Here is a 24,026-nt window from a genome sequence, read left to right on the forward strand (position 1 = left end):
TTTCTACCTATCCACCAACCCATGCATTCATTCATTCAACAACCATGTACTGAGTGCCTAGTAAATGCTGGGCACTTTTTTTAGATGATGAGGATATAGCAGTGATCCTTTCTTTTGGAGCTTATATTTTAGTAGAGGACTTTGGTGCAGCAACAAGCCACTGGGGAGAAGTGGCCTGCCCATTTTCCCTAGAGTCACCACCCAGAGATCTCCATCAGATAATGTGGTTAGGAGATGGAGCGTTTCAGGTGGAAAATAACAACCGTAGTATCACTTGGGGGACCAGACACTGTTCTGATGATCTCATTTAATCCTCACTGGCAAACACCGAGGCATGTGGTATTATGATACCCAATTAAAGATGAAAAACTGAGGCATGAAGAGGCTGAGGGATGTGCTCAAGGTTACATAGCTAGGAGGTAGGGGAGCCAGCTTTGAATCTAAGTGGCCTTGCTACTCAGGCACAGTAGATGTGTGGGAAGCATGTGATAAAGCACCCGGCATGTGTGAATCCAGCCAAACGAGGCTGGTTCACCTTACGGCTGTTGGGTTAGTTGCTATGCTTGCTGTCTGGTTTCTAGAATGCTAAAGGACAAAGGATTTATGTTACTACTTTGATTAACTGGTAGGCTTCAGAATACTAGGCAGAAAACAATTTAATTTTCTTTTGACAGTAGCTTTCTGGACTCTGGTAAAAATGAGAGGTATTTTGATATGATATGTATTATATCGAAGTTCAGAAGTACAGAGAAGGGAGTTAAAAATCATGAGAAAAAAAGGAGAAAAAGAAGGGAAAAAGGGATAGAACAAGAATAAACAAAACTCCTTAAAAAAGAAAAACCCACCAGAAATCCAACAAACTAGTTACAGCTATTATTTCCATCCTTTCAGGCAAATTTACATACTTATATACATATTTAGCTCTACATAAAGCTTTTTACAATTAAATGGGATCATATTACATATGCAATTCCAAAACTTATTTTCAAAAATTTCTTCACTCACCAATATGATGTAGAAATAAAGATCACCACCATTATTCTTTGCAACTGCCTAGTATTCCCTTGTATGAGTTACTATAATACTTTTCATCACACCTAATTGAAAGACATTTAGATTGTTTCCCAAAGTATTATGTGAAAACATTACCAAGAGCATCGTGTATACTTTTGAAAAATTCATAAGAATCATGTTGGATAATCAGAAGATACGTTTTCTGGGAAATCACAAGGAATGCACCTTGACATTTTGCTATATATTGGCGAACTGCCCTCCCAAAAGATTGCCTCAATTTATGCCGCACCATGACACACATTCATCATGACTGAATTTATAAATCTTTGCTAATCTGATAGGCAAAATAATGCCAGGAATTTAATTTCTGGGGGGGTTTGTTTTATTTTTTAATCTTTAGTATACGTTTATTGTCTATCTGAATTTCTTAGAGGATAACATATATAAGACTTCTGGTTTCAAGGAAGAGACTTATTTATACGCACAGCAGTCCATCCCAGCATTATTTATACTAGTTAGAAAACAGAAACAACCAGATGAGGATCCAGTACACCAATTAATATAAACTTACGTGTTGGAATATTTTGTAGCCACACAAAAGAATATTTTGGATAAATATCTAATAGCATGTAGAAATGATTATACTATAAAGTTTGAGGAAATTGAGGAAAGAAAATGCAAAATAATTTACAGAATAATTCTGTTAAAATATAAGTTTAGAAGAAAAAAGATGGAAAAAATTGAGACTAGAAGGAAAAACGAGAAATTGTTCATGTGGATGATCTCTATAAGGAGGGATTTTGAATTATTTAAATTTTCTTCATCATATATTTTTGCAGACACTGAATTTTCTAGTACAGGGGCTAATTTTTAACATTTAGTTGATGTGTTCACTATTCCTAGTGTTTAGAGGTCATTCGCCCACGGATGCATCACATTATCATTAAGGACTTATTTTAGTGAACTAAATGGACATATGTTTTGGTTTATGCATAGTACTAAGGAATACCCCATGAGTACTGGCACTGCGCTAGGGGCCAGATCCTGCCTTTCAAGGAGTGTGCCCTCTGGAAGGTGGGAGAAGACCTATGCAAAACATCTACAGCATAAGACAGAAGGACATGTCTGCTGAGATACAGGAAAACCTTCCAGGGGAGGTACTATTTCAGCCCATCCTGGAAGGAGAAGTTGGATTTTATATGTGACAGTTGTCATTCTCCCCGATGACTCTATAAGAAATAGGTATTTGTTGTAGAGGATAGGAAAATGTATACGATGACAACAGATATTTACAGGGTGATTATCACATGTGGAACGCTGTGTTCAATATTTAGATGGAAAAATCTCACTTAACCCCCAGCAACCTTCTAAAGGTGGCTGTGATTATTTTGTACATTTCAAAGGCAAAGAAAGGAAGAATAAAAGATTAAATGAGTGAACACTGGGTACATGATTGGAGAATTGGCGGAAGCAGTCCTGGAATGCAAGTTGACCTGGTGCTACAGAAGAAAATAAATCAGTGCTAAGCTCATTTTTCAGTCTGTCCCCGCCCATGCACGAGGCTTTCCCTGGTCCTCTGCACCACTGGGTGCTTTTCTACTCAAGCATTATCAGCACATAGGTGGTAACTGAAAGCATGTGATTGGATGAGATCACCAGAGAAACATGCAAAGAAGAAAAAGGGCGCTGGGAACAAATCGAAGCAACAGAGATGGAGATGCCTTCCCAGGTCTGGGCTGGGTGGAAAGCAGGCCCCACAGGGAAAATTTCTCACTGGTAACAATCTTGGAGCTGAACCTTAGAGGATGAGAAGTTTGCCAGTTGGAGACTATGGAGACAAGTGTCTGGAGCAAAGGGAACAGCATCTGCAAAAGCATATAGGATGCAAGGGATAACATGGTAACCTGGAAAAACAGCAAGTGATTTTAGTATGGCTAAAGCACAGAGTGTGTGTGTGTGTGTGTGTGTGTGTGTGTGTGTGTGTGTGTCTACGTGAGTGTGAATGTATGTTCAGGAGGTTAGTGTGATGATACATAATCTAGAGAGGAAGGCACGCTTCAGGTCATTAAAGACCATGTGTCAGTTGACTTTCCAGAGAATCAGATATGTATACCCTATTGGTTCTGATTCTCTGGAAAAACAGAGAAAACAAATATAGAGAGATTTATTATGAGGAATTGGCTCATGTGAATTATAGAAGCTGAGAAGTCCCACAGTCTGACGTTTGTGAGCTTGAGACCCAGGAAAGCTGGTGGTATTCAGTCCAAGTCCAAAGACCTGAGAACCAGGGGAGCCAATGGTGTAAATCCCTGTCCAGGGGCTAAAGAAGATGAAGTATGTCCCAGCTCAATCAGTGAGGTGGGGAAAAAACCAATGAATTCCTCCTCCTCCTCCCTTTTCTTCTATGTGGATTGGATGATGCCCAGCCACACTGGGGAGGGCGGTCCACGTCCCTGAATCCACAGATTCAAATTCTGATCCCATCTGAAAAGACCCTCAGAGACATATCCAGAAATGTTTAAAGTGGGCACCTGTGGCCCACTGAAGTTGACACATAAAATTAATCATCACAATCCCTTATTAAAAGGTTTGGAATTTTATGGAAAGAGAGTCTGGGAATAGAGTGGACAGATCCCTGAAGGCCAGCTAATCAGTATAAACTTTATTTATCTGGAAGGCGATGAGGAGCCTTTGAATTTTTTTCAAGAAAGGAATGATAAGATCAGAACTGGGCTTTTTAAGGTCCTGAACTGGATGGTTTGGAGAAGGAAGAGGCAGGGGAGACGGAGAACAGTTGGCAGAATATTATAATAGTCAAAGTGAGAGGTGATGAGCGTAAGTACTCACTTGTACTAGGATGGTAGCTACAGAGGGTGGTGGTTTATTGGGGGTGAAGGGATGGGTGGATTTGGGATGACAGATAAGAGAAACATCAGACAATCGTGGAGTTATCTGGGAAGGTCCATTGTTGAACATTCAAACCAACAGTTCAAAAGCACGTCCTTCCTTCCATCTACCCAATTATAGCAAATTACTTACTGAGTGCCTACTCTGTGACATGTCTGTGCACGGTCAACCTCTAGTCCAGTGTGCTATCCAGAGACATTATCATATTGTAGCAGCCTAGTATTACAACAGCCCAGAAATCAACAGCTTCAGAAGGGGGGTGGGTAAATCACCCCGGTAAGTACTAGGGGATCTGGGCCACCTTTCTGTAGGAGGGGACTTCTAAGCTGAAATTTCCTAACCTCAGGGAGAGACTTTGTGTGGGAGCTGGGAACCCCCTGGTGAAAAATGTATGGTTTTTTTCCTTGGTGGGTGGAGACAAATAAACAAGACAGTGCCATTTGACACAAATGCAGCTAAGTCATGCACATGTTATATCTCTCTTTAGTCAAAAAAGAAAACTCTCCTCCGTGCAAATTTACCCTTTTAAGGCCCAGCTGTCTGGAACTAGGGGCACCAAGATGGCAAAGTGGGACAGGAGCCTTCCCTCCAGCAGCACCACCCAGGCCTTTGAAGGATGGGTGCAGGGTAGGTCTCCGGGCTGTTGAAAAGAACCTAGTTAATGTGCCCTGGTGGCAGGTGGCTAATGTCCTGAGATCAGCCTTCCAGTGGTGTCCAGCGCCTTGGCCTCTGGGCTCACTGGCCTGGTTTCTAACTTTGCCTTCACACTTAAGAAAACTAGGGCTGAAAGAGGACCGCCTTAATTGGTTTGGGGACCCCAAGGTGGGGGAAGGGGGGAGAAAAAACATGCTGTGCATATTAAAGAAAAAAGGAAAGTGAAATCCGAAACTCAGGGACAGGAAACGACCCCAGGCCGACACTTGGTGAGCGTAGCATTGGCGGACAGCACACCTGGGGGGGTGGGTGGGGGGTCACCTGCTCAACCTACCGCCCTCCCATTCTGGTATCAAAGCCAAGAGCCTGAGGGGCAGGGACAGCAGCAGGGAGACAGTAGCCGCATCTTTACGTTGCTACCGGCCCCCCAATCCCCAGGCCGCTGCCCCCCACTTCCTGCAGCCCTGGTCACCGCCGGGGGCGTGTGTGAGGGGCGGGGCTACGTGGAGCTGAGGAATTAAAAAAAAGAAAAGCGAGGTAATTAGCATCCTCTGATCCCATTGGCTCTCCGCCGGCCCTGCTTTACATAAGCCCGCCCCGCTGGCTGCCCGAGGTTTGCGGGATTCGGCTGGGTTTGCAGCCGCCGCGGTAGCTGCTGCGCTTCAGTGCGCGGCGGGCGCCTAGCGAACCCCGGGCCGGGAGCCCGGAGCCAGCTGCCGGCTGCCGGCAGAGCTGCTGCGGCGGCGGCATCTGAGTCCATTTCCGTCCTACGAACGCTGAGACCGGAGGCCGGCGGCTTCTGCGCCCAGCAGGGCCCAGGGAGGAGCGGGTCAGACACTTTTTATTTTATTTTGGAAGAAAGGGGTGAGTCCCGGCGTGAGCTTCCCACCCGGCCTGGCTCGCTTAGTGCTCCCCAGCTCCGGTCCGGGCTCTGGAAGATGACTTCGGGGTCCGCCCGGTGTCTACCAGCGGCTGAGGCTCGGGGAGGCAGCCGAAAGTAGAAACACTTGGTAGTAGCGGCTGGTGGAAAAGTGAGCCGAGGCACCGCGGACTCGGCTCTCCCCGCGCGCCGGCGCCCGCTGCTCTCGCTGCTCCTTCCCCTCGACTCCCCGGCGGCCGCAGCATGAAGTGGCGCAGCGATGGCCAGGAGAGGTAAGAAGCCTGTGGTGCGGACGCTGGAGGATCTGACGCTGGACTCGGGTTATGGTGGCGCGGCGGACTCGGTGCGCTCCTCCAACTTGTCCCTGTGCTGTTCCGACTCGCACCCGGCGTCCCCGTATGGCGGGAGCTGCTGGCCGCCTCTAGCTGACTCCATGCACAGCCGGCACAACAGCTTTGACACCGTCAACACTGCCCTGGTGGAAGACTCCGAGGGGCTGGACTGCGCCGGCCAGCACTGTTCGCGGCTGCTGCCGGACCTCGACGAGGTCCCCTGGACCCTCCAGGAGCTGGAGGCGCTGCTGCTGCGCTCGCGGGATCCTCGGGCAGGCCTGGCGGCCCCCGGCGGCCTGCCCAAAGACGCGCTGGCCAAGCTGTCGACACTGGTGAGCCGGGCGCTGGTCCGCATCGCCAAGGAGGCGCAGCGCCTGAGCCTGCGCTTCGCTAAGTGCACGAAGTACGAGATCCAGAGCGCCATGGAGATAGTGCTGTCCTGGGGCCTGGCGGCGCACTGCACCGCGGCCGCGCTGGCCGCGCTCTCCCTCTACAACATGAGCAGTGCCGGCGGCGACCGCCTGGGCCGCGGCAAGTCTGCGCGCTGCGGCCTCACCTTCTCTGTGGGCCGCGTGTACCGCTGGATGGTGGACAGCCGCGTGGCGCTGCGCATCCACGAACACGCCGCCATCTACCTGACAGCCTGCATGGAGAGCCTCTTCCGGGACATCTACTCGCGGGTCGTGGCCTCCGGGCTGCCCCGGAGCTGCAGCGGCCCTGGCCCGGGCTCCAGCTCGGGCTCAGGCCCGGGCTCCGGCCCCGGCACGGCCACCGCGGCGGATAAGGAGCGGGAGGCACCCGGAGGGGGAGCGGCGAGCGGCGGCGCCTGCAGCGCAGCCAGCAGCGCCAGGGGGCAGCAGCTGTTGCGCCCCGCCGGCGGCCGCTGCCGCCGCCGCAGCCCCACCGGCCGCCGCTGCCGCCGCCAACCACCACCATCACCACCACCACGCACTCCACGAGGCGCCCAGGTTCACCGTGGAGACGCTGGAGCACACGGTCAACAACGACTCCGAGATCTGGGGGCTCCTGCAGCCCTACCAGCACCTCATCTGCGGGAAGAATGCCAGCGGTAAGTGGCCGCGCGGGTGCCGCCTCCTCCCACCCCACCTGGGCAACTCTGGTTGCAAGTTTGCCTCGCGCCCACCCTCCCGCGTCGTTCCGGCCACCCACCGCTGTCCCAAGCCTCTGAGGGGGCCGCGGAGCTGGAGGCGGCCCGAAACTCGCCCGCTTACTCCCGCGCTCGTAATCCGCGTACTTTACGCGGCTCCTAAGGTTCCCAAGTCCGGGAGCGCACTGTTCCGCCCCTACTATGGGGCGGGGCGGCGGCGGCTGCCCGCAGACTGTGGGAAGAACGCATCACCGTTTGGGGACACAGGTTTTATCATTTGCCCTCGGTACATATTTCTGCTAGAGCCCTGTGTTTTGTTTTCGTTTCGTTTTTTGACCTTGAAGATGCCAAATTCTCGGGCGCACGAGTTTGGCGCCCTGAAATTCCGGAGGAGGTGCATTCCTCCTCCACCGCCCAGTTCGCGTACTTCCCGGCGCCCTCCGGGACACTGTCCTGGCGCGGGTGCACGAGAGGCCCCGCGGCCGTCAAGGCAGAACGTTTGAGAGCTCGCTTGGCGTAGAAACAGTGGGGGAGAGGTGTGTGTGGTGAGAGGGTGGAGTGGGGAGACTTACAGGTCCCAAGTTTTCCCGGGGCAGTGTTTAAAGGCCAGAGCGCGCAGGGGGTGGGTGCTGCGCGATGGACACCCCCTCCCCCCATTTCCGACCTCCCAGCTCTTGCTTCTCTCGGTTCCCGGTGGCAGGGAGCTGCAGCTGTCACCACTTTGCTTAAGGAGCGCCACTCGGGACCCGGGCAAGATGGGAGTGGGCGGGGTCCTGGAGGGGGCTGTCAGTTAAGGGAGTCGTTTCCAGCAGGTTCTGTCATCCCCTCCCACCCCACCCCCCCTGTTTCGAAGGCGGGAGGGTGGGTTTGAACCTGTAGTTCTGGCGGCGGAGGGCGTGGGGGCCAGGGGCTCTGGTTTTGGAGAGCTCGAGCTGGCGGTCCTGCCTGTCTGCGAAAGCCCGAGCTAGACACTTCAAAGCTTCAGTTTTCCACAGGAAATGGTAGAAGCGTAACTGGAGACTCTAAAAGCGAAATAAAACTTTGCTACATATTCGGCGGTTTGGCCGGAGATTGCGTGGTCGGTGCTGAAATGCAGTCTTTCTGGGTAGATTTCATTCATGTTGCTGCCTGTCGGTTTCCCGGGGGCTGAAAGAAGGGTGCAGCAGGCGCGGCCCGGCCTCTGGGGGTGCCAAGTGTGTGCATGTGAGTGTGTGCCTGTGTATGTGAAGTGTGCCTGTGAGTGTGCGCAGGAAAGAGCAGGCGCACGGGGCTCCAGCAAAAGCTCTCCGTAAACTGACCCTCCAGCTCTTGGTCCTTTCACCTGGTTTTGATCATCGTTGCGGGAGGAGAAGGAAGGAGCAAAGCGGGCGTGGTGGGGGAGGGGCGGGACCGAGACTTACGCGTTCATCTGGAGACTCTTGAGGATCTCTTTGCCAGAGACCTTCCCCCTTTGCAGCCAGTCGAGGGCGCAGAGCCTCTGCGAGGCTCCCCATCCCCCATCCGCCATCCCCACCCCCACCCCAAACACACGTGAAATCCTGACCCAGGTGGAAACATCTAGGAGAAGGCGTGGTCTTTGGATGAGCTTCTTCAGAAGGGGGAGGATTCACCTGAAAAACCCAGGAGCTTTGGACTGGACTGCTGTCTGTTCGGAGCCCTGCCCCCACAAAAAGCACAGAAGGGCTTAATTTTCTTCCCACCAGGTGCACCCCACCTCCCCTGTTCTTACCTCTCCCATTACGATCGACCTTTATTTCTTACTGGTCCCCAAACCCTTATCCCCCTGCTGGGACTGGACCCTGCTTTTACTAAGCTCTCGAAGGGGTGCCTTCCAAGGAAGCAGCATTCCCCTTAGGGGGTTACCAGTTTGGGAATCTGGGCGTCCTGCCCCACCTGTGCCTTTGCCATTCTCTTGAACTCAGGGCTTTGGTTGACTCTCCTTCTTGGGCCTCAGTCTCGTCTGTAAATCAAGGGCCTTTTGTAGCTCTGTCTGTATTAGTAGCCTTTTAGGTTTTTTCAAATGGGTTTTACTTTTATGATCCTTAACATCTTTTAAAGACGGTTTTTGTGTTTATCCTTTTTGGAGTAAGTATGCCTTAAGGAAGGAGAAGACCACAGAGTTGGTTTTGGGTAGGGTGAATGTGTGGCGGTCGGGGTTTGCTGCCTTCCCAATGATTCCCACACCACAGAGCCTTAACTCCTGGGTTTCAGGGCCCTTCAGCCATCTCTTAGTATGAGATATGCTGTAATTTCATTGTGATCTCTCTCTCTCCTTTCCTTGAGCTTGTTTAAAATGGCAGGTCATTTATACGGGAGAGTAAGGAATGAGCAATTAATTTCTTAGGCATCTGGAACATACATTAAACATCAAACCTATTAAACTATTTTGTATGGCAGTCTTTCTGATCTGCAAGCCTTATTAAGGAGCCGGTGCCTTACGTGATCGATTTTTTTCCCCTTTAACTCAGCAGTCTCACTTATTCATTTGTGAATTTGTTTATTCATCGATATTTAGCGAGCAGTTAGTAAATTTAAGGAGCGAGCAAGTACTGCAGTCCAGAGGTAATAACCGCCAACATGCCTCAGCACTACTCTGTATGTTGACCCATTTGATCTTCAGCATTCTCCCTCGGAAAGCTACTACATTAGCCCCATTGTACGGAGGAGGAACTGAGGCACAGGGAACTCAAGTGTTTTGCTCTTTATTGGCAGGAGAACTCCCTGCCTTTAGGCCATCGCCTTGCCCTCCATTACCTACCCAGTTGAACAGAGACCCTTTACAGCCTGACATTCTGTCCCAATTCATACACTTTTTGTTCCTCTCGAACTGCACTGGGCTGTGCTAGATTTCACATTTCTATAGCCTCTGCCCGAGTCTAAGAGAGAGCCTGGTACACTGTTGGAGCTGTTGTGTAATATTATACAATGATGTCCAGAAAGAAGCTATTGATTTTTGAGTCTCTTGAATCATCTTTTCAAATATTACTACGTTGGTTGCCCCTCTTCCTGCTCTCTCTCCACCTGTCCACCCTTCTAATTTGCTGCTGCTAGGCTGCCACGCCCAAGGCATTATGAAACTAATCACATGGCACTCAGTTCAGAAAACAGAAGATAACTGGCTGAGAGCACGGGCTCGGTGGCTCTCAAAAATAATATGACTGGGTTAGGGTATGTACTTGGTGGGGACTGTGTTACTGTTCAGAGGGCTTTTTTCTTCTGTTGATTTTGAGCTGTTTCAAAGAGGTGGGATAAGAGCGAAGAGACCCCAGTGAATGTTGGGTTTCTGTGGGGTTTTCGAATCTGGCTTGATTGGTTTTGCGAAAGCTAAATAAGGGGCAGGCAGAAGCGCTTCGGCAAGCCGTTGGCGTGTGTTCGTCATTTTCCCTCGAACACTCCAGAGCTGGCCACTTCTCATCCCTGAAGACTTGGTCAAGAATGCTCTTTCCAACACTTCTGTGAGGCCTTCCTTGATGGCATCCACTTCCCCACCCCCCATACCTGCGACAGACACGGCCCTTTCCCCTCCCTTGGGACTCCTGACCCTGACCTTGCTTTAAGTGACTCCCCACTCACACCGTGGCACCTCCAGTGCAAGCTTAGTCGCGTTCATCTTTGTCTCTCCTTTCATATCACTCAGCACACCACCTAGCACATAGCAGATGCCGGGTACTATTTGTTGAATGAATATAAGTGGCCCGTTAAATCTTTGGGATTTAAAATTCACCCACCAACATCTGTCATCAACCTCTCTAAAGGCCTCTGAAGTCAGACCTCCTGGATTTGAATTTCAAGGCTGTCATGTTATAGCTGTGTGTTCTTAGGCATGTTACCTAACCTCTCTGAGCCCAGTTTCTTCAGCTATAAAATAGGGGTAATAATTAGGATTAAGCGAGATTATGTGTATAAGGGTGTTACAGTCTGCTGCCAGACACACGGTCGGGGCCAAAATGGTGGTGGTAGTTGTGATAATCCAGGTATCATGGTATCTCACATCTCTGTCTCATCCGGATTAACTCATCTCCACGTGTTCAGTATGGATAGAGCCAGCAGGGTACAGAATTTTACTTGGATCCCCCTTCCCGATATTCCCAAAGTCACACAATTCAGGGGGCTCATCTCAGGGATTGGCTCCATGGGCTCAGCCCCGACTGCCAAGGTCACAAAAAGATTGGGTCAAAGGAAAGTAATTCATTTTATTTGCTGTATTTTTTATTACAGGCATCCTTAGTGAAGGGGCACTAGGGAACTTTCCAGGGTGATAGGGTTCAGAGGTACATGCATTTGTCAAAATGAGTTGATTGCGCTGTAAACTTAAGATGTGTGTGTTTCGCTGTATTTTAAAATGTACCGCAGTGAAAAAAGACATTAAAACAAAGCCATAGGCATTCTTCAATGAAATGTAGCCTTAAATGCAGAAAGAGTGTGAAGGGAAGACTAGAAGAGGCAGTGTGGTGTGATGAAAGGGATAAGGACTTTACACTGGGAAAGATTTAGCCTCATATTTCAGCTCTACTGCTTTCCAGCAAATGACTTAATTTTGCTGAATTTGGTTTTCTCATCTGCTCAGTGAGGATTGCCAAAACAAAACAAAAAGGCATAAAAAAGGAAGAAAATCCAAATCTACCCCATACAGTGATTAAAGGATTAAAGCAGATCAAGTATGTGAAAACACCTGTCACATAGTAGGCACTCAGTTATATAATGGCTTCCTTCAAACACTGATTATTTAGGCTGGTGATTTTGAATAGTCCCTTTCATTCAGGGATCCTCAATCACTTTGTAAACATTAATGAACATGAGCCCTAGCCCCTGGCAGCACTGGCTTGGTGGGTTGGACGGTTTTCTGGTCTTTTGCTTCACTGTTGCCCCCGTAGATTCTGATCTGCGCTAAATGCTAACTCGGCAGTTTTCCGGTCCCCTAGCTGGCCATGCTGTTCCATGGTGTAGTGTTGCTGTGCTGGATAAAAATGTCACAGAAGAAACCTAGCTTCTGACAAAGAATAGGAAAACTATCTCCAGAGTCAGCCACGGTAGTGTCTGTGCTCACAGAGCAAGTTTTTAATTAACTGGCTGCGTGTAAATTACAACTCGGAATTTGGGTCAGTGGAGGGTTATTTGGTTTTCTATGCAGACTTGCCAGTTCAGTGCTGGGGCATTTGCAAGTAGGGTGTTTCATGGAACAGAAAAGAAAAATGACAGCAAAATAAAACACGACGTGTCCATCTAGAGACCTGGGGTCAGGTGTGGCATGCTGATGGCTTTCGAAAAGGGGGAAGACCTCTACTTCTGGATGTATTATTATTTGTGACCTTGAGCCAAACTCATCTATAAAATAGGTCTGATTATCATCTACTGAAAGGTAAATATAAAAAAAACATTGACCTCGAAGTCAGACATGCCTACAACTTGCAGTTTTCCTATCTGTAAAATGGGTATTATAATAATAGCTACACTTGTATAGTGCTTGTTATATGCCAGGCATTGTTTCTCTGTAGTATAACCATTACAATTACATTAGCTGTTACAAAAGCCAACCCCCAAATCTTAGAATTTGAACATAATAGAAGGTTGTTTCTTACTCACTAAAGTCTGATTGGGGGAGGAGTGAGGTGGGGGCAGCAAGAGGGTCATTTAGGTACCAAGACTGATGGATTTGGCTTTCTTTAGCATCAGTATGTGGCCTGCAGCCCAGCCATCCAGCCAATAGGTAGAGGAGGAAGGAGAGAGTAGAAGATCTTACAAAAGCCTGGAAGGGATCTCCATCACTTGTGTCCATATATCCTTGGCCAGATGTCTCACTGGCTCCCTGGCCACCACATAGCTCTGTGTGTCCTTCTTCTCTCACACAAAACATGTTCTCCCTTCCGCAAGGGAGGAAACTAACATTCTATGCAATCACCACTTCCAGGGGAAAGTTCAGGATCTTGGGGTGAAGCTCAGTCCTATCCATTGCCTTGTGTGTGGTTCCTCATGGTCTAGGGAGCCCTGAGCCAACGGAGACATGTTATCTGCCACTCTGCGTCCATATGCCATCTCGGAGCAGGGCAGGATAGCCACGGGAAAACTCCCATTAGGGCAAAGCGCAGTCACGGAAGACATACACAAGTGCTGGCCCTTAGGGGTTAGGAAACCTTGGCAGGCAGGTACTGCGTGGCTGTGCCCAGGAAACGGGGACGTTCCTTGCTTGAACAATGTTCTGGTTTATTATTCTCCAAGCTCCTGGCTCTGCCTTGTGGAAGGATTGTCTTTGTCCATTTTTCTTCTTGGCCACTCCCGAAGTGGCTCTTGAGGAATATGACCCCACCGGAGGCTCTAAATCTTTTGTACCCTGGTTCCCACCCTTGAACTTTGAGGGGCCCAAGGATTGGGTTGATGCCGTAACAGTAAGATACTTTTAAAATGCAGGTTTAGCCTGATGATGGGTATGAAGGAAGGCATGTATTGCATGGAGCACTGGGTGTTATATGCAAACAATGAATCATGGAACAGTACATCGAAAACTAAGGATGTACTGTATGGTGACTAACATAACATAATTGAAAAAATAAATAAATAAAATGCAGGTTCGTAGATTTTGTCAGTGTAGCTCCTTGACCACTTAGTAGGATTTTCATCTACAACGTCTAGTGTGCCAGTAGCCACACCCATAGTCCTTTCCTAGAGCTAATTATCAAGCCTGCATGATTTCTTCACTTTCTTAACCAGATACCCTCCCTTATCTGTCCATTTAATGACAGCTACCTTGTGGCCATCAGGGTTAGGCGGGAAGCTTCTGCCCCTAAGCTGATCGTTTCTTTCACTTAAAAGTCTTCTCGATCTTGGCTCTTACCTCTTGACTCTTCCTTTTGGGGTCTGGAAATAGTTGTCCTTCTCAGTTCTCCACGATTCTTTCCCCATTTCACTTGCAAACTGGCTAATTTGTGCCGCAGTTCCTCTTTCTTTCAAATGCCGTAACTCCCCGCCAGGAGTAACAAGTTCCCGTTATTCCTGTTATTTTTTTTTTTTTTCAAACCTCTTTCTCTAGAGGCTGCAGGTTTGGTTGGCTCACTTTGGGCCTCAGAGTTATCCGAGGTGACAGTTTGAGCAAACATTTTGCCACTTTTCCCAGGGTCTACTCTCTGACTTCTAAGCCAAGGCTACGTATTTAAGCGCCACACTTCTGGTATCAATGTCTTCAGTAGTTGGGGTGATGCTAGCTGTTGCATCAGATAAACCCTCACATCGTAGCGGCTAAACACTATAAAAGTGGTCTGATTGGTGGCAGGGCAGGAAGGCGCTTTGGTCCGTGAATGTTGATGGAGGCTCTTCCATCCGGAACATTCAGCTCCGGGGAACTTCCCTGCTTGGGGTCATCAGGAGGGTGGAAGACTGTATAGGAAGTTCTTAGAGGACAGTCTGGGTGTGAGTATGTCAACTCTTTCCCCAGTCCAGTGACAGGAACTCAAGTCACATGGCCTCAGCTAGAAGCAAGGGGGCTGGGAATTCCGGTCTCTGGAAGGGCAGCCACTCCCAATTGTAATTCTAGATTAGAAAGTGGAGGAATGGAAAGTTTAAAGAATTTGTGTAAGGTGACATAGCTAACGAGTGGTTGGGTCAGATTTGAACCCAGGCAGTCTGGCTCTGGACCGCCTTGTAAGATATTTGTGAAGATTAAAATAATATAAAAGAAATAATGCAGTGTATGCAAAGTATTTTTCCCCATGTCTCATGTTAAATACACACTTAATACATATCATCCTTCATGTGTATTATCATTGTTACTGGCATCCTGTTCTGGAAGTGGGGTGCTATCTGGATTCATAGTGAATCAGTATGAAGCTCTCAGGCATGGGTAAGATATGACTTCCCAAGAGTGGGTGCCCCAGGCAAATTGTATTACGTACCTGTCCTTTCCCCCCTGCATGGTACCCGCCGAGGTGCCGACACTTGCTGGGCCATTTACTGTGCTAGAAGGCCTTCCATACATCCTACTTGATTCAGTCTTCACGCTGTTCACGTGAAGTGGGTGTTGCTCATTCCCATTTTATGGGGGAGGAAACCGAGGCTCAGACAGGTTTAGCGGCTGATTGAGTTGCGATAGATACTAAGGGGTAGAATTAACGTTTGGGCTTCACAACCTGTGTTCTGAAGGTGAACTCTGGCTCCAGTGAGCCTCTGAGGGGGTCCCAGGAGGACTCCAGTGCAGCCTGAGGGGCGCGTGGAATGAAGGGCTCCGCTTGCCTGGGTGTGGTGCTCCTGGTTGAGGATCATCCTTTGTGTAATACGTGGTCACAGCTCTTCTCTTAGCCCTGCTGGTTTTCCCCGTCCTGGCTGCCCTGTGAGGTCGCTGTGTAACTCCTGAGCTGAGGCCCTGGGGCAGTAGCTGGCTCTGTGGTCTCGGGGGACAGCGCTGTCCATACTCGGCCTAGCTGGGCAGGCTCAGTGCCAGAAGGCGCGTGGCCTTCTCACTAGAACCGAATGCAGAGATCTGCGGCATGGTGGAGAATTGTCCTGGTCCTCCCTGAGAACCCCAGAGCTGGCGTTTTCCCAGACTTTTGAGTTGGTGGACCAAGGTGTCTGATGACCTTGGGAAAGCCAACGAACCTTCTGAGACTCCGTTTCCTCGTCTGTGAAATGAGGATCGTGGTCGTACTTCCTCATGGGGTCCTTAGGAGGGTGAGTGGATTCATGTAAAATCCCTGGAGTATGTGGTATTGGACAGATCATCCTTAATGTCTGCTGGTTATTGTTATTATTATCATCAAACGTTAAAGAAGTGCCAGCTTCCTTGCTTATGGATCTGCTTCATACGGAGTGAAAGGCTCCAAACTGTCTCCCGTTCACCAGACTTCCAGGGTTTGACCACTTACTAGCTGTGTGACATTGGGCAAGTTACCTAACCTCTCTGTGACTCAGTCCCCCCCCCTTTGTTAAGTGAGAGTAATAATACAACCTAATTCTTAGAGCTGTAGGGAAGTGTCTGACATGTAGAAATTGCTGGATAAATGTTGCTTATGAGTTTTATTATATTCACTGCGACTTTGATTGCAGGCACTGTGTTAGATGTTAAGCAACAGGGTCCCTGCCTTCACGGAGCTTGCGGGCCTGTGGTGAACTTATTTTTTTTCATCAAATAATCAGGTAAATGTAAATTTGCAGCTGTGATGGTTGCTACAAAGGAGAGATACACGGGGCTGGAAGAGCCTTTTCTGAGGCTCTTGATGCAGTCAGGAGTAAGAGAAGGCTTAGACCAGGAAATGTGCCTTGAATGAAGTCGACGAATGACCCATTTGGTTGAAAATGTAGAAGAGTACTTCCATATGCAAACAGAATGTGCAAAGGGCCTGTGGCAGACGGGAGCCTGGTGAGAAGGAGAGCGGCCAATGTGGCTGGATTGGGAGAACAAAGTGAGGGGACCTGGGTAGGGTTGGACCTGGACATCTGCCAGATTAAGGAGTCTGTCTTTTCCCGAGGACACTGGAAAGCTTTTGAAAGCTTTTAAAGAGGGAAATGCTATGATCAGATTTGTGTTCTAAGAAGCTCATGTAGGCTGCAGTACTCAGAACAGACGGGAAGGAAGGGATGGATGAATGTGGAAAGGCCAGTTAGGTATTGTTATCACCCCCCACCCTACGCAAGGAGAATCCGAGGCTATGAGACATTTCGTAACTTGCCCAGAGTTGCTGAGCAATAAATGGCAGCGTGGGGATTTGAGCTCAAGTCTAAGAGACTTCAAATTCTCCCTTCCTCCCACCCGTGCACTGCCCCATCCCTGGGGAGCACTGGTTCCACTCTCACAACTTTACAGGTGGGGAAACTGAGCCTCAGAGTGAGACCCTCCTTGCCCAGTGTCGCAAGGTCACACGGCAGAGCAGGAACCGGCACCTAGGTTTCTGGATTCTTAGCTCATCTCCTGTCCTCCATGATGTGCATTGTCTCTTCCAAACCAGATCGCTCCTTGGGGGCAGCGAGGGCTGAGACGCTGTGTTGTCAACAGCAGTTTTGGAGATTAATTTACGACCAGGCCGTAACATCTGTGGTTTTCACTGTACATATCACAGGAAGAGAAATGCTAGTGCGGGAACTCACTAGTGGGGGAGGTCCCCATTAGCTCGTGGCTGCGTCAATGAAAGCAATTACTGCGAAGATCAGGTGCGTTCAGTGCGGAATCATATTAGCAGTTCCCCAGTGCGTTAACATCCAAAAGCAAATCAGAGAGGCTGCTTGGATTTAACTGGGGATTTGGGGTGGCGGGTGTCATTGTTTCCTCCTGGTCCCGGCGCACAGCACCCCCATAAGTCAGGATGTGCATGCGAGCAGGCAGACACGGATCACCTTCTCTCCCCCCACCTCTCTCCCTCCCTCTCTCTCGCTCTCTCTCTCTCTCTCGATGGCCTCAGAGAATTTCAAGTACTGGGGAGCAGATAAAGCTTTTCCTTTCCTCGCCCTCCAGCCTCCGCCCCTTGCAGCCTTATCTTTGCCGACTTTGAAGGCCTGGGCCTGGACTCACCGCTGTGGGCAACACCGGACAGGGGGTCCGCTCTCGTGTAGCTTGCAGGCCGGACGTGGGTTTGGATGATTCACAGATAATCCCCTGAATGTAAAACCATGCCTGTGGCAGGAGCTCCTTAGAGGCTCACGGCGCCGGTGGGGCGACGTCTGGGGAGGCCCCGCCGCCCCTCCTGTGGGCCTCCGGCCGAGGCTGTGGCCAGCACCAGGACACCAGCCAGTCAGAGGCCCTGGGGGTGGGATGGGGGGTTAAGACTCCCGATTCTCCTTCCCACACTGGAGCTGTGTCATCAGGGCGGGAGAAGCCGGGACACTCCTCTCTCAATTCTCAATTCTGTGTGTACCCCTCTCTCTGGAGAAACCTGCCCCCCACCCCCCTCCATTCTGCAGCCGCCATCTTCAGGGCCAGATGCAGAGTTTCTGGGTGCTGCTGCCAGGTGTGGGCACCCCCCTGCTTCCCTTCCCCTCTCAGCCTTCCCCACACCCCTTCCCACTGGGTCCTGCTGCCGTCGCTGACCGTCCCGCTGCTCCAAGTTCCCCTTTCTGTCAGCGTGAGAGCTGTGGCGGAAAGCACAGGCCAGGAGCAAGCTGGCGGCTTCACGGCCTCTGGTGGTCTCGGCCTGTGGAACCGCTCGCTCGGGGCAGCTGGGAGCCCGCGGGGGCAGGGAAGGCGCAATAGACGCGGAGGGGGTGCAGGAAGGTGCCCGAACCCTCTAGCAAGGAGGGGGCTTCAGCTCAGGGCTAGCAGGGTGTACACGTGCTGGGGGACCTCAGATGCGCCCCTGACCTCTCTGAACCTGTTTCTTATAGGAATGGGAAATAAGGATGATACCAGGTTCTGGTATTCATGGAGTCACAAGTGTCAAGTGAGACGCCTCTGTGGAAAACTCTAAAGCCCGGCGCTTAGCTAATGGTAAAAGGTACTATTTATTGAGTGTTACCACTGTGTTGGGGTTTTCCAGAGAAACAGAACCAAGAGGTTATATAGAGATTATATAGGAGGAGATTTGATGTAGGAATCCGCCCACACAGCTGTGGACACCAGGAAGTCCCACAATTTGCCATCTGTAAGATGGAGAACCAGGAAAGCAGGTGGTATAATTCAGCCTAAATCCTAAGGCCTGGAAACCGGGGGCCACTGATTAAGTCCTGGAGTCCGGAGGCCTGAGAACCAGGATTTGCTGCTCTCAAGTTTCCCAGCGGCCTGTGCAAAAAGAGCAATCGTGAGTGGTGACACAGTTCATAGTACAGTGGGTGAGGCAGGAATCACCCAGCTGCTGTAGCCGTTCCTGTGGTGTGGGCCTGAACCTGAAGGACATTTGTCAGCAAGGGACTGGAAGCAGTTATGAAAGTGCACTTAGCAACCTCACATTTCAGCCCATGGTTGTTAAGAAAGAGCAGAGCCTCCTCTTGATTTCGAAGGGTCTCTCTCTCCTCCCTGGAAGATTCCCCCCTCCCTCATTCCTTACAGAATGTCCAGTTGTTGTGATATGTGGGGAGACCAAAGGCCGGGGATGGAGCAGCTTATCAGTGTCCCTCCTGTGTTCTGACAGAGGGCTTTAGGGTCAGAAGTTGGCCTGGAAGCTTATGTCTGTGTCCCATGGTCCCTAGAGACAAGATATGCGTTCACTTGAGTAAACGTTTATCAATGCTTCTCTGGGAAAAAAAAAAAAGCAGCCTGTGCACTGTACCTTCAAATACAGTCTTCGGCAAAGCGGGGTATGGTTTTGGGGAGGGAGGAGAGAGCTGGATGGGCTCTGGGCCTTGGAGAGATCAGCACCACTGTGGTCAGGTATCATGCTCTTGAGGTTTAAGGACAGGAGAGGGCATGAGGCCCAGGATAGAGCAAGCTGTGTGATTTCAGGCAAGTGATTTAACCTCTCTGGACTTGTTTTCTTATCTGAGAAAGCCTGAGAGAGTTTTGAGACTCAAAGGAATCATCAGATATGAAAGTGATCTGAAAACTGCAAAAAATCATTCGATCATTCATTCAACACACGTTTATCGAGAGCCTACTACATAGAAGACATGGTTATAGGCCCTTGGCATCGATCAGTGCACAAACAGACAAAAGTCCTTGCCTTCATAGACTGTGAATTCTAATGGGGGGAGACCGTACGCAGTTAACAGAAGTAAGCAAGTACAGGATGTTAGAAAGTGATACCTGCCATCGGAAAAATAAATCAGAGTGAGGGGGACCGGGTGGGCTGAGATGGTGGGTTGTGTGTATATAGTGTGGTTAGGGTGGTCTCGCTGAGAAGGTGACATTGGTGCAGAGAGGTGAGGGAGATTGAGGGATTTAACCGAGGGAGGAGTGTTCCTGGCAGAGGGAACCGTCAGTGCAAAGGCCCTGAGGCAGGAATAGCAAAGACACCAGTGTGGTAGAGAAGCGTGAGTGAGCCAGGAGGAATAAGAGGTGAGAGCAGAGAATCACAGAAAGCCAGGTTGGGTAGGTCCTCATCGGCTAGTGTAGATTTTGGCTTTTATTTTTAGCGAACTGGGAAGCCATTACAGGATTTTGAGTAAGGGTTTACAGGTCTGACTTACGATTTAAAAAGATCACTTTGGCTGCCGGTTGAAAAATGGGCTCTAGAGGAGCAAGAGTGAAACGAAGGCCGCGTGTGGCGGTTCTTAAAATGACCCAGGCAGGAGATGCTTGTGCACTAGACCACTGTGGGAGCAGGGGAAGTGGGCTAAGGAGTGGTTGGACTGGGGCCACGATGGAAAGGAAGCGTCAACAAGATGTTGCTGATACACGGGGTGTGGGGTGTCAGGACACGAGAGGAGTCCGAGATGACTCCAGGGTTTTGGTCTGAACAACTGGAAGGTGCAGTGGCATAAACTGAGCTGGGGAAGCCTGGGGGAAGGAACAGGTTTGCCGATGGCGGAGAGGTTGGGAGTCCAGTTTGGGACATGCTAAGTCTGAGGAGCCTTCGAGATCCGTGGGAAGAGATGTCAACAAGGGGGTTGGATAATCATGGCTGCGTTCAGGAGAGACTGGTTCGGAGGTATAAATGTGGGAGTTGGAAGTATACGGATGGTTTTTAAAGCCACGAGATGGGACCAAGTCACTTAGGGAGTGAACGTAGAAGAGACAGGAGGACCAAGGACTGGGCCCTTCCTTGGGCTAGACAGAAAAGGAGGAGCCAGCGAAGGAGACCGAGAAAGAACAGCCAGTAGAAAGGGAGAATAGACCTGTTCTCACAGTCAACGGGAGAAAGCATCTAGGAGGAGGAAGCGTTCGACTGTGTCACGTGGCTTGCGAGGTAGTTACTACCATCATGCCCACACTGCAGGTGTAGTTCTGCCTGCAACCCCTGGGACCACTTTAGGACCGATGGACAAGCAGCCTCAAAGTGGCTGATGGGCACACTAACCACACTAACCATAAAGAACCAGGAGGATGTTTGGGACATTTTCTCAACAGGATAGAGGCAAATGGGTCTCAGGATGTCATCTATAAGTGGAGGGGCTTAGGCCCAATCAGTAACTTCAGACTGGACTGTCATGATCTTAAGGTTCCATAAAGGGCCTCCAGGTGGGGAGGCTTCCTGTCCCCACCCTGCACACACACGTCTCCAGGGCTGCTACCCTTCTGTCGGTGCTACACATATTGGACTTCGGCATAACATCATTTGAGAAAGGGATCCTGTTGCCAAGTAGTCTGAGAAGCACTGGCCTGCATGACTAGCAAGTCCTTTCGGCTCTGACATCATAGGAGGCTCAGCTACTCAGGGAGCAGGGGTGCCTGTGTTTTTGTGTTTGGTTGTGGGGACCAGCCAGGAGAGAGTGTCCCCCTGAGGCTTGGAGAAGCACCGGGCCAGGCAGGATGGGGAGGGGAGAGGAAGGTAGGTCCTGTGCTTGGAACCTTGTAGAGCTCTAGGACCCCAAAGGGATGGAAAAAAGGGAAGGAGGAGAACCAATATTGGAAATAAACAGACCTGGTAGGATGCGGAGTCCAATTAGATGCTTCCAAGCATCCCCTCCTGATTATTTGCAATTCTGCTCTTTTCCTTATGCAAAGCTCTTCTTTTTTTATTCCCCCTTCACTGCTGTCGCCTCTCCTCCCAGGTTCCATTTTTGATACAAGGGAGCAAAGGTGGAACTCATCAAAGCTATCTCTGAACCAAAAATAACCCTGTCCAACCAGACACGTCCCGACCTTCCAGGCCAAAGTGCTCGCTTTCGTTTGTCAGAGCTGACACCTTCACCTATGGCTCTCCAAGGTCTGAGGTTCAAAACTGGCTTGCCACTGTATTAAAGAAATATGTATATTTTTTCCTAAGAAGTTTGTGATTAAATCTATTTACTTCCACGGAAAGGATCAGTCCTGAATGCCTAAACCCCAGTGTAGAAGATGGGGGCTTTGGGATGTCGTGGCTTATTTTATTTACTTATTTTATTAATGTCTCACCTGGCTGATGTTCTGGAGAGAGAGGCTGATATGGTGCGTTATAACCAAGCATCGGAGGTCAGGCAGCCTGGGTTCACATCCCAGCATCATCCCTTATTGGCTGGGCTGCCCGGGGTGGGTTCTTCGCTCTCTGCCTCAGTTTCCCCCTGGTGCATAGGGATGTTTGGGGGCTAAGACAAAAATGCCATGATGTGTATCAGCACTTAGTGGGGGGCTGTGAGTGCTTGTACATGACAGCTGGTATTGCTGGGGTTCTCATCCCACAGCCCCCAAAACCTCCACTATAGTGCTCGTCAGGCTGCCTGTTCATCTTTACGGTCCAGACAGTTTCTTCTTCATCTTTGGGTTTCCAGGTGGCACACAGCTGGCACTTCAATGAGTGAATGAGGCCGAAGGCCATAAGCTCCATGCGAGCAGGGTGTTTGTTTCATTCCCCACTATCACCCCGAGACTTAGAACAGTGTCCACACATGGTGGGTGCTGAGTAAATGCTGGTCATCTGTGAAACGAACCATGAATCAATGAAAATTAGCTAACAGCCAAACCAAGAGCCTGGAGCTAACCACTGGCTAACTGGCTGGGAGTCTCCCACTCTGTTTCCAAATTCCCAGCCCTGAAAAGTGCTCTTTTTCAAAGCTTGCCTCTCTTTGAAGAACAGAAAAAGAGAATGATTGCTCATTATTCCTTTATATCCACTTTCTTCCCGTGAGATGGCACCTCGTGCTAATTCAGAATTGAAAGCTGTGTCTTCATAGACGCTCAGATCTTAGAGCTGGAAGAAGCCGGCACGGAACTCCTGGGGCAGGCCTGCTGCTTTCAGGTTGGGTGTCGTCGGATGGGTTTTGCGAACCAGACCCCTGAGAGCCAGGGGGCTTTCCTGATGTGCGTGGGGCCACGTGGCTGCTGGCAGAAGAGCGGGTGAGGGAGAGTCCTGAGCTTTCCGAGTGGGAGGGCCTCACTTCTCAGCTAGGTCTGGACCTGAGCTCCCTGAATCCCCAGGTCAGTGTCCATGATGCCAGGCCGCCCCAGGAAGAAAGAAACAAGGCTTTGCTCCCTTTCCTCAGCTGCGATTACCCCTGGGTCCTGCACAGCCTGGGGACCTGAGCCAGAGAAGCTGACAAGGCTCATGGATGGCCACGCTGGCTGGGTGCAGGAGCTGGGTGTCCCCCCACCCCCAGGTCACCTGGCGTGCCATCAGTGGGCTGTCTGGTGAATTTTGCTGGCTGTCTGCAGCGAGGCTGCAATGTGACCTGACAAAGATTTCTTAAACGTTCTGTTACACTAAGACTGTGTCTAGACCATGATGAGGCAGCTGGTCAATTCCACAGGGATTAAAAACATCAGCTATTAGATAGACAATCGATTTAATCAGATCGGCAGTGTGGAATTGTGAAGATAAAGCAACCGCATATCTCGTCCTCTGGCTTGTTGACTCAGCGTTTGTGCTTTTGTTGGTCTCTCTCCATCTCTCCCGGTCCTTCACTTGGGAAGCAGTTCAGCGTCCACTAAATCCCAGGCACTGGTATCGGCGGAAAAGCACACGCCACTGCCAATATCCAGTCCAGTTTTGTGATTAGAAAGACCAGGACCACTTTTTTTCCAGAACCGTGTGACACGTATTGATTGAAATACTTAATCTGAGCCGGTTTAACCTAATGTTCCTATTGATGCATTCAGGTCTGCCTCTTCTTCCCCCTTCCTCGGGGAGCAAGCTCACCTGCCAATTGAGTGGAATTGAAGCATGGGGCCACTGGAAGACAGGAGGAGATGTCTGCTACTTATCAGGCTGCTCTGACAATTGTGAATCCCACAATGCCTTGTTATTATTCATTCTTTAGGCTTGCACGGTTTACGAAGTTCCATCAGTTATTTCTATCAATATTCCTAAAAGCCCTGGATATCAGGGGGAGTGGTAGGCACTGGGAGCCTGATTTTGCATGAGAGGAAGCTGAGGGTGGGCAGAGGGGACATATTTTGCCCAAAGTCACCAAGTAAGTGGCAACACTGGGCAGCTGTTGGACTCCTAGTCCTGTGCTCTTTCTGGGCTTCCCAAGACCACTCTTTGCATTGTTGGTGCTCAAGTGTTTTGCGAACCTGGATTGACTATCCCAAGATGGGGGTGGGGGGAGGAGGAAGAGTACGAAGGGATCCCATCCGAAGACTAACAAGGAGGTAAAGGTTACCCCAGCTTTTGTCCTCCCAACCTTTGGACGTATGGAGTTATTGTAT

At 49.9% G+C, this 24,026-nt stretch overlaps 1 protein-coding gene across 1 annotated transcript in view; it reads left to right on the forward strand.

The window, feature by feature from the left end:
- Positions 1 to 5,182: 5,182 nt before the first annotated feature.
- Positions 5,183 to 24,026, forward strand: part of BTBD11 (BTB domain containing 11) — a 305,437-nt gene continuing 286,593 nt past the window's right edge. Inside the window, 2 exon segments of the mRNA XM_034643682.1 lie at positions 5,183 to 6,634; positions 6,636 to 6,856. Coding sequence (XP_034499573.1) covers positions 5,715 to 6,634; positions 6,636 to 6,856 — 1,141 coding nt within the window. The 5' untranslated portion in view covers positions 5,183 to 5,714.

Source organism: Ailuropoda melanoleuca, chromosome 15 (genome assembly GCF_002007445.2).
Source record: "Ailuropoda melanoleuca isolate Jingjing chromosome 15, ASM200744v2, whole genome shotgun sequence".
Classification (NCBI taxonomy): Eukaryota; Metazoa; Chordata; class Mammalia; order Carnivora; family Ursidae; genus Ailuropoda; species Ailuropoda melanoleuca.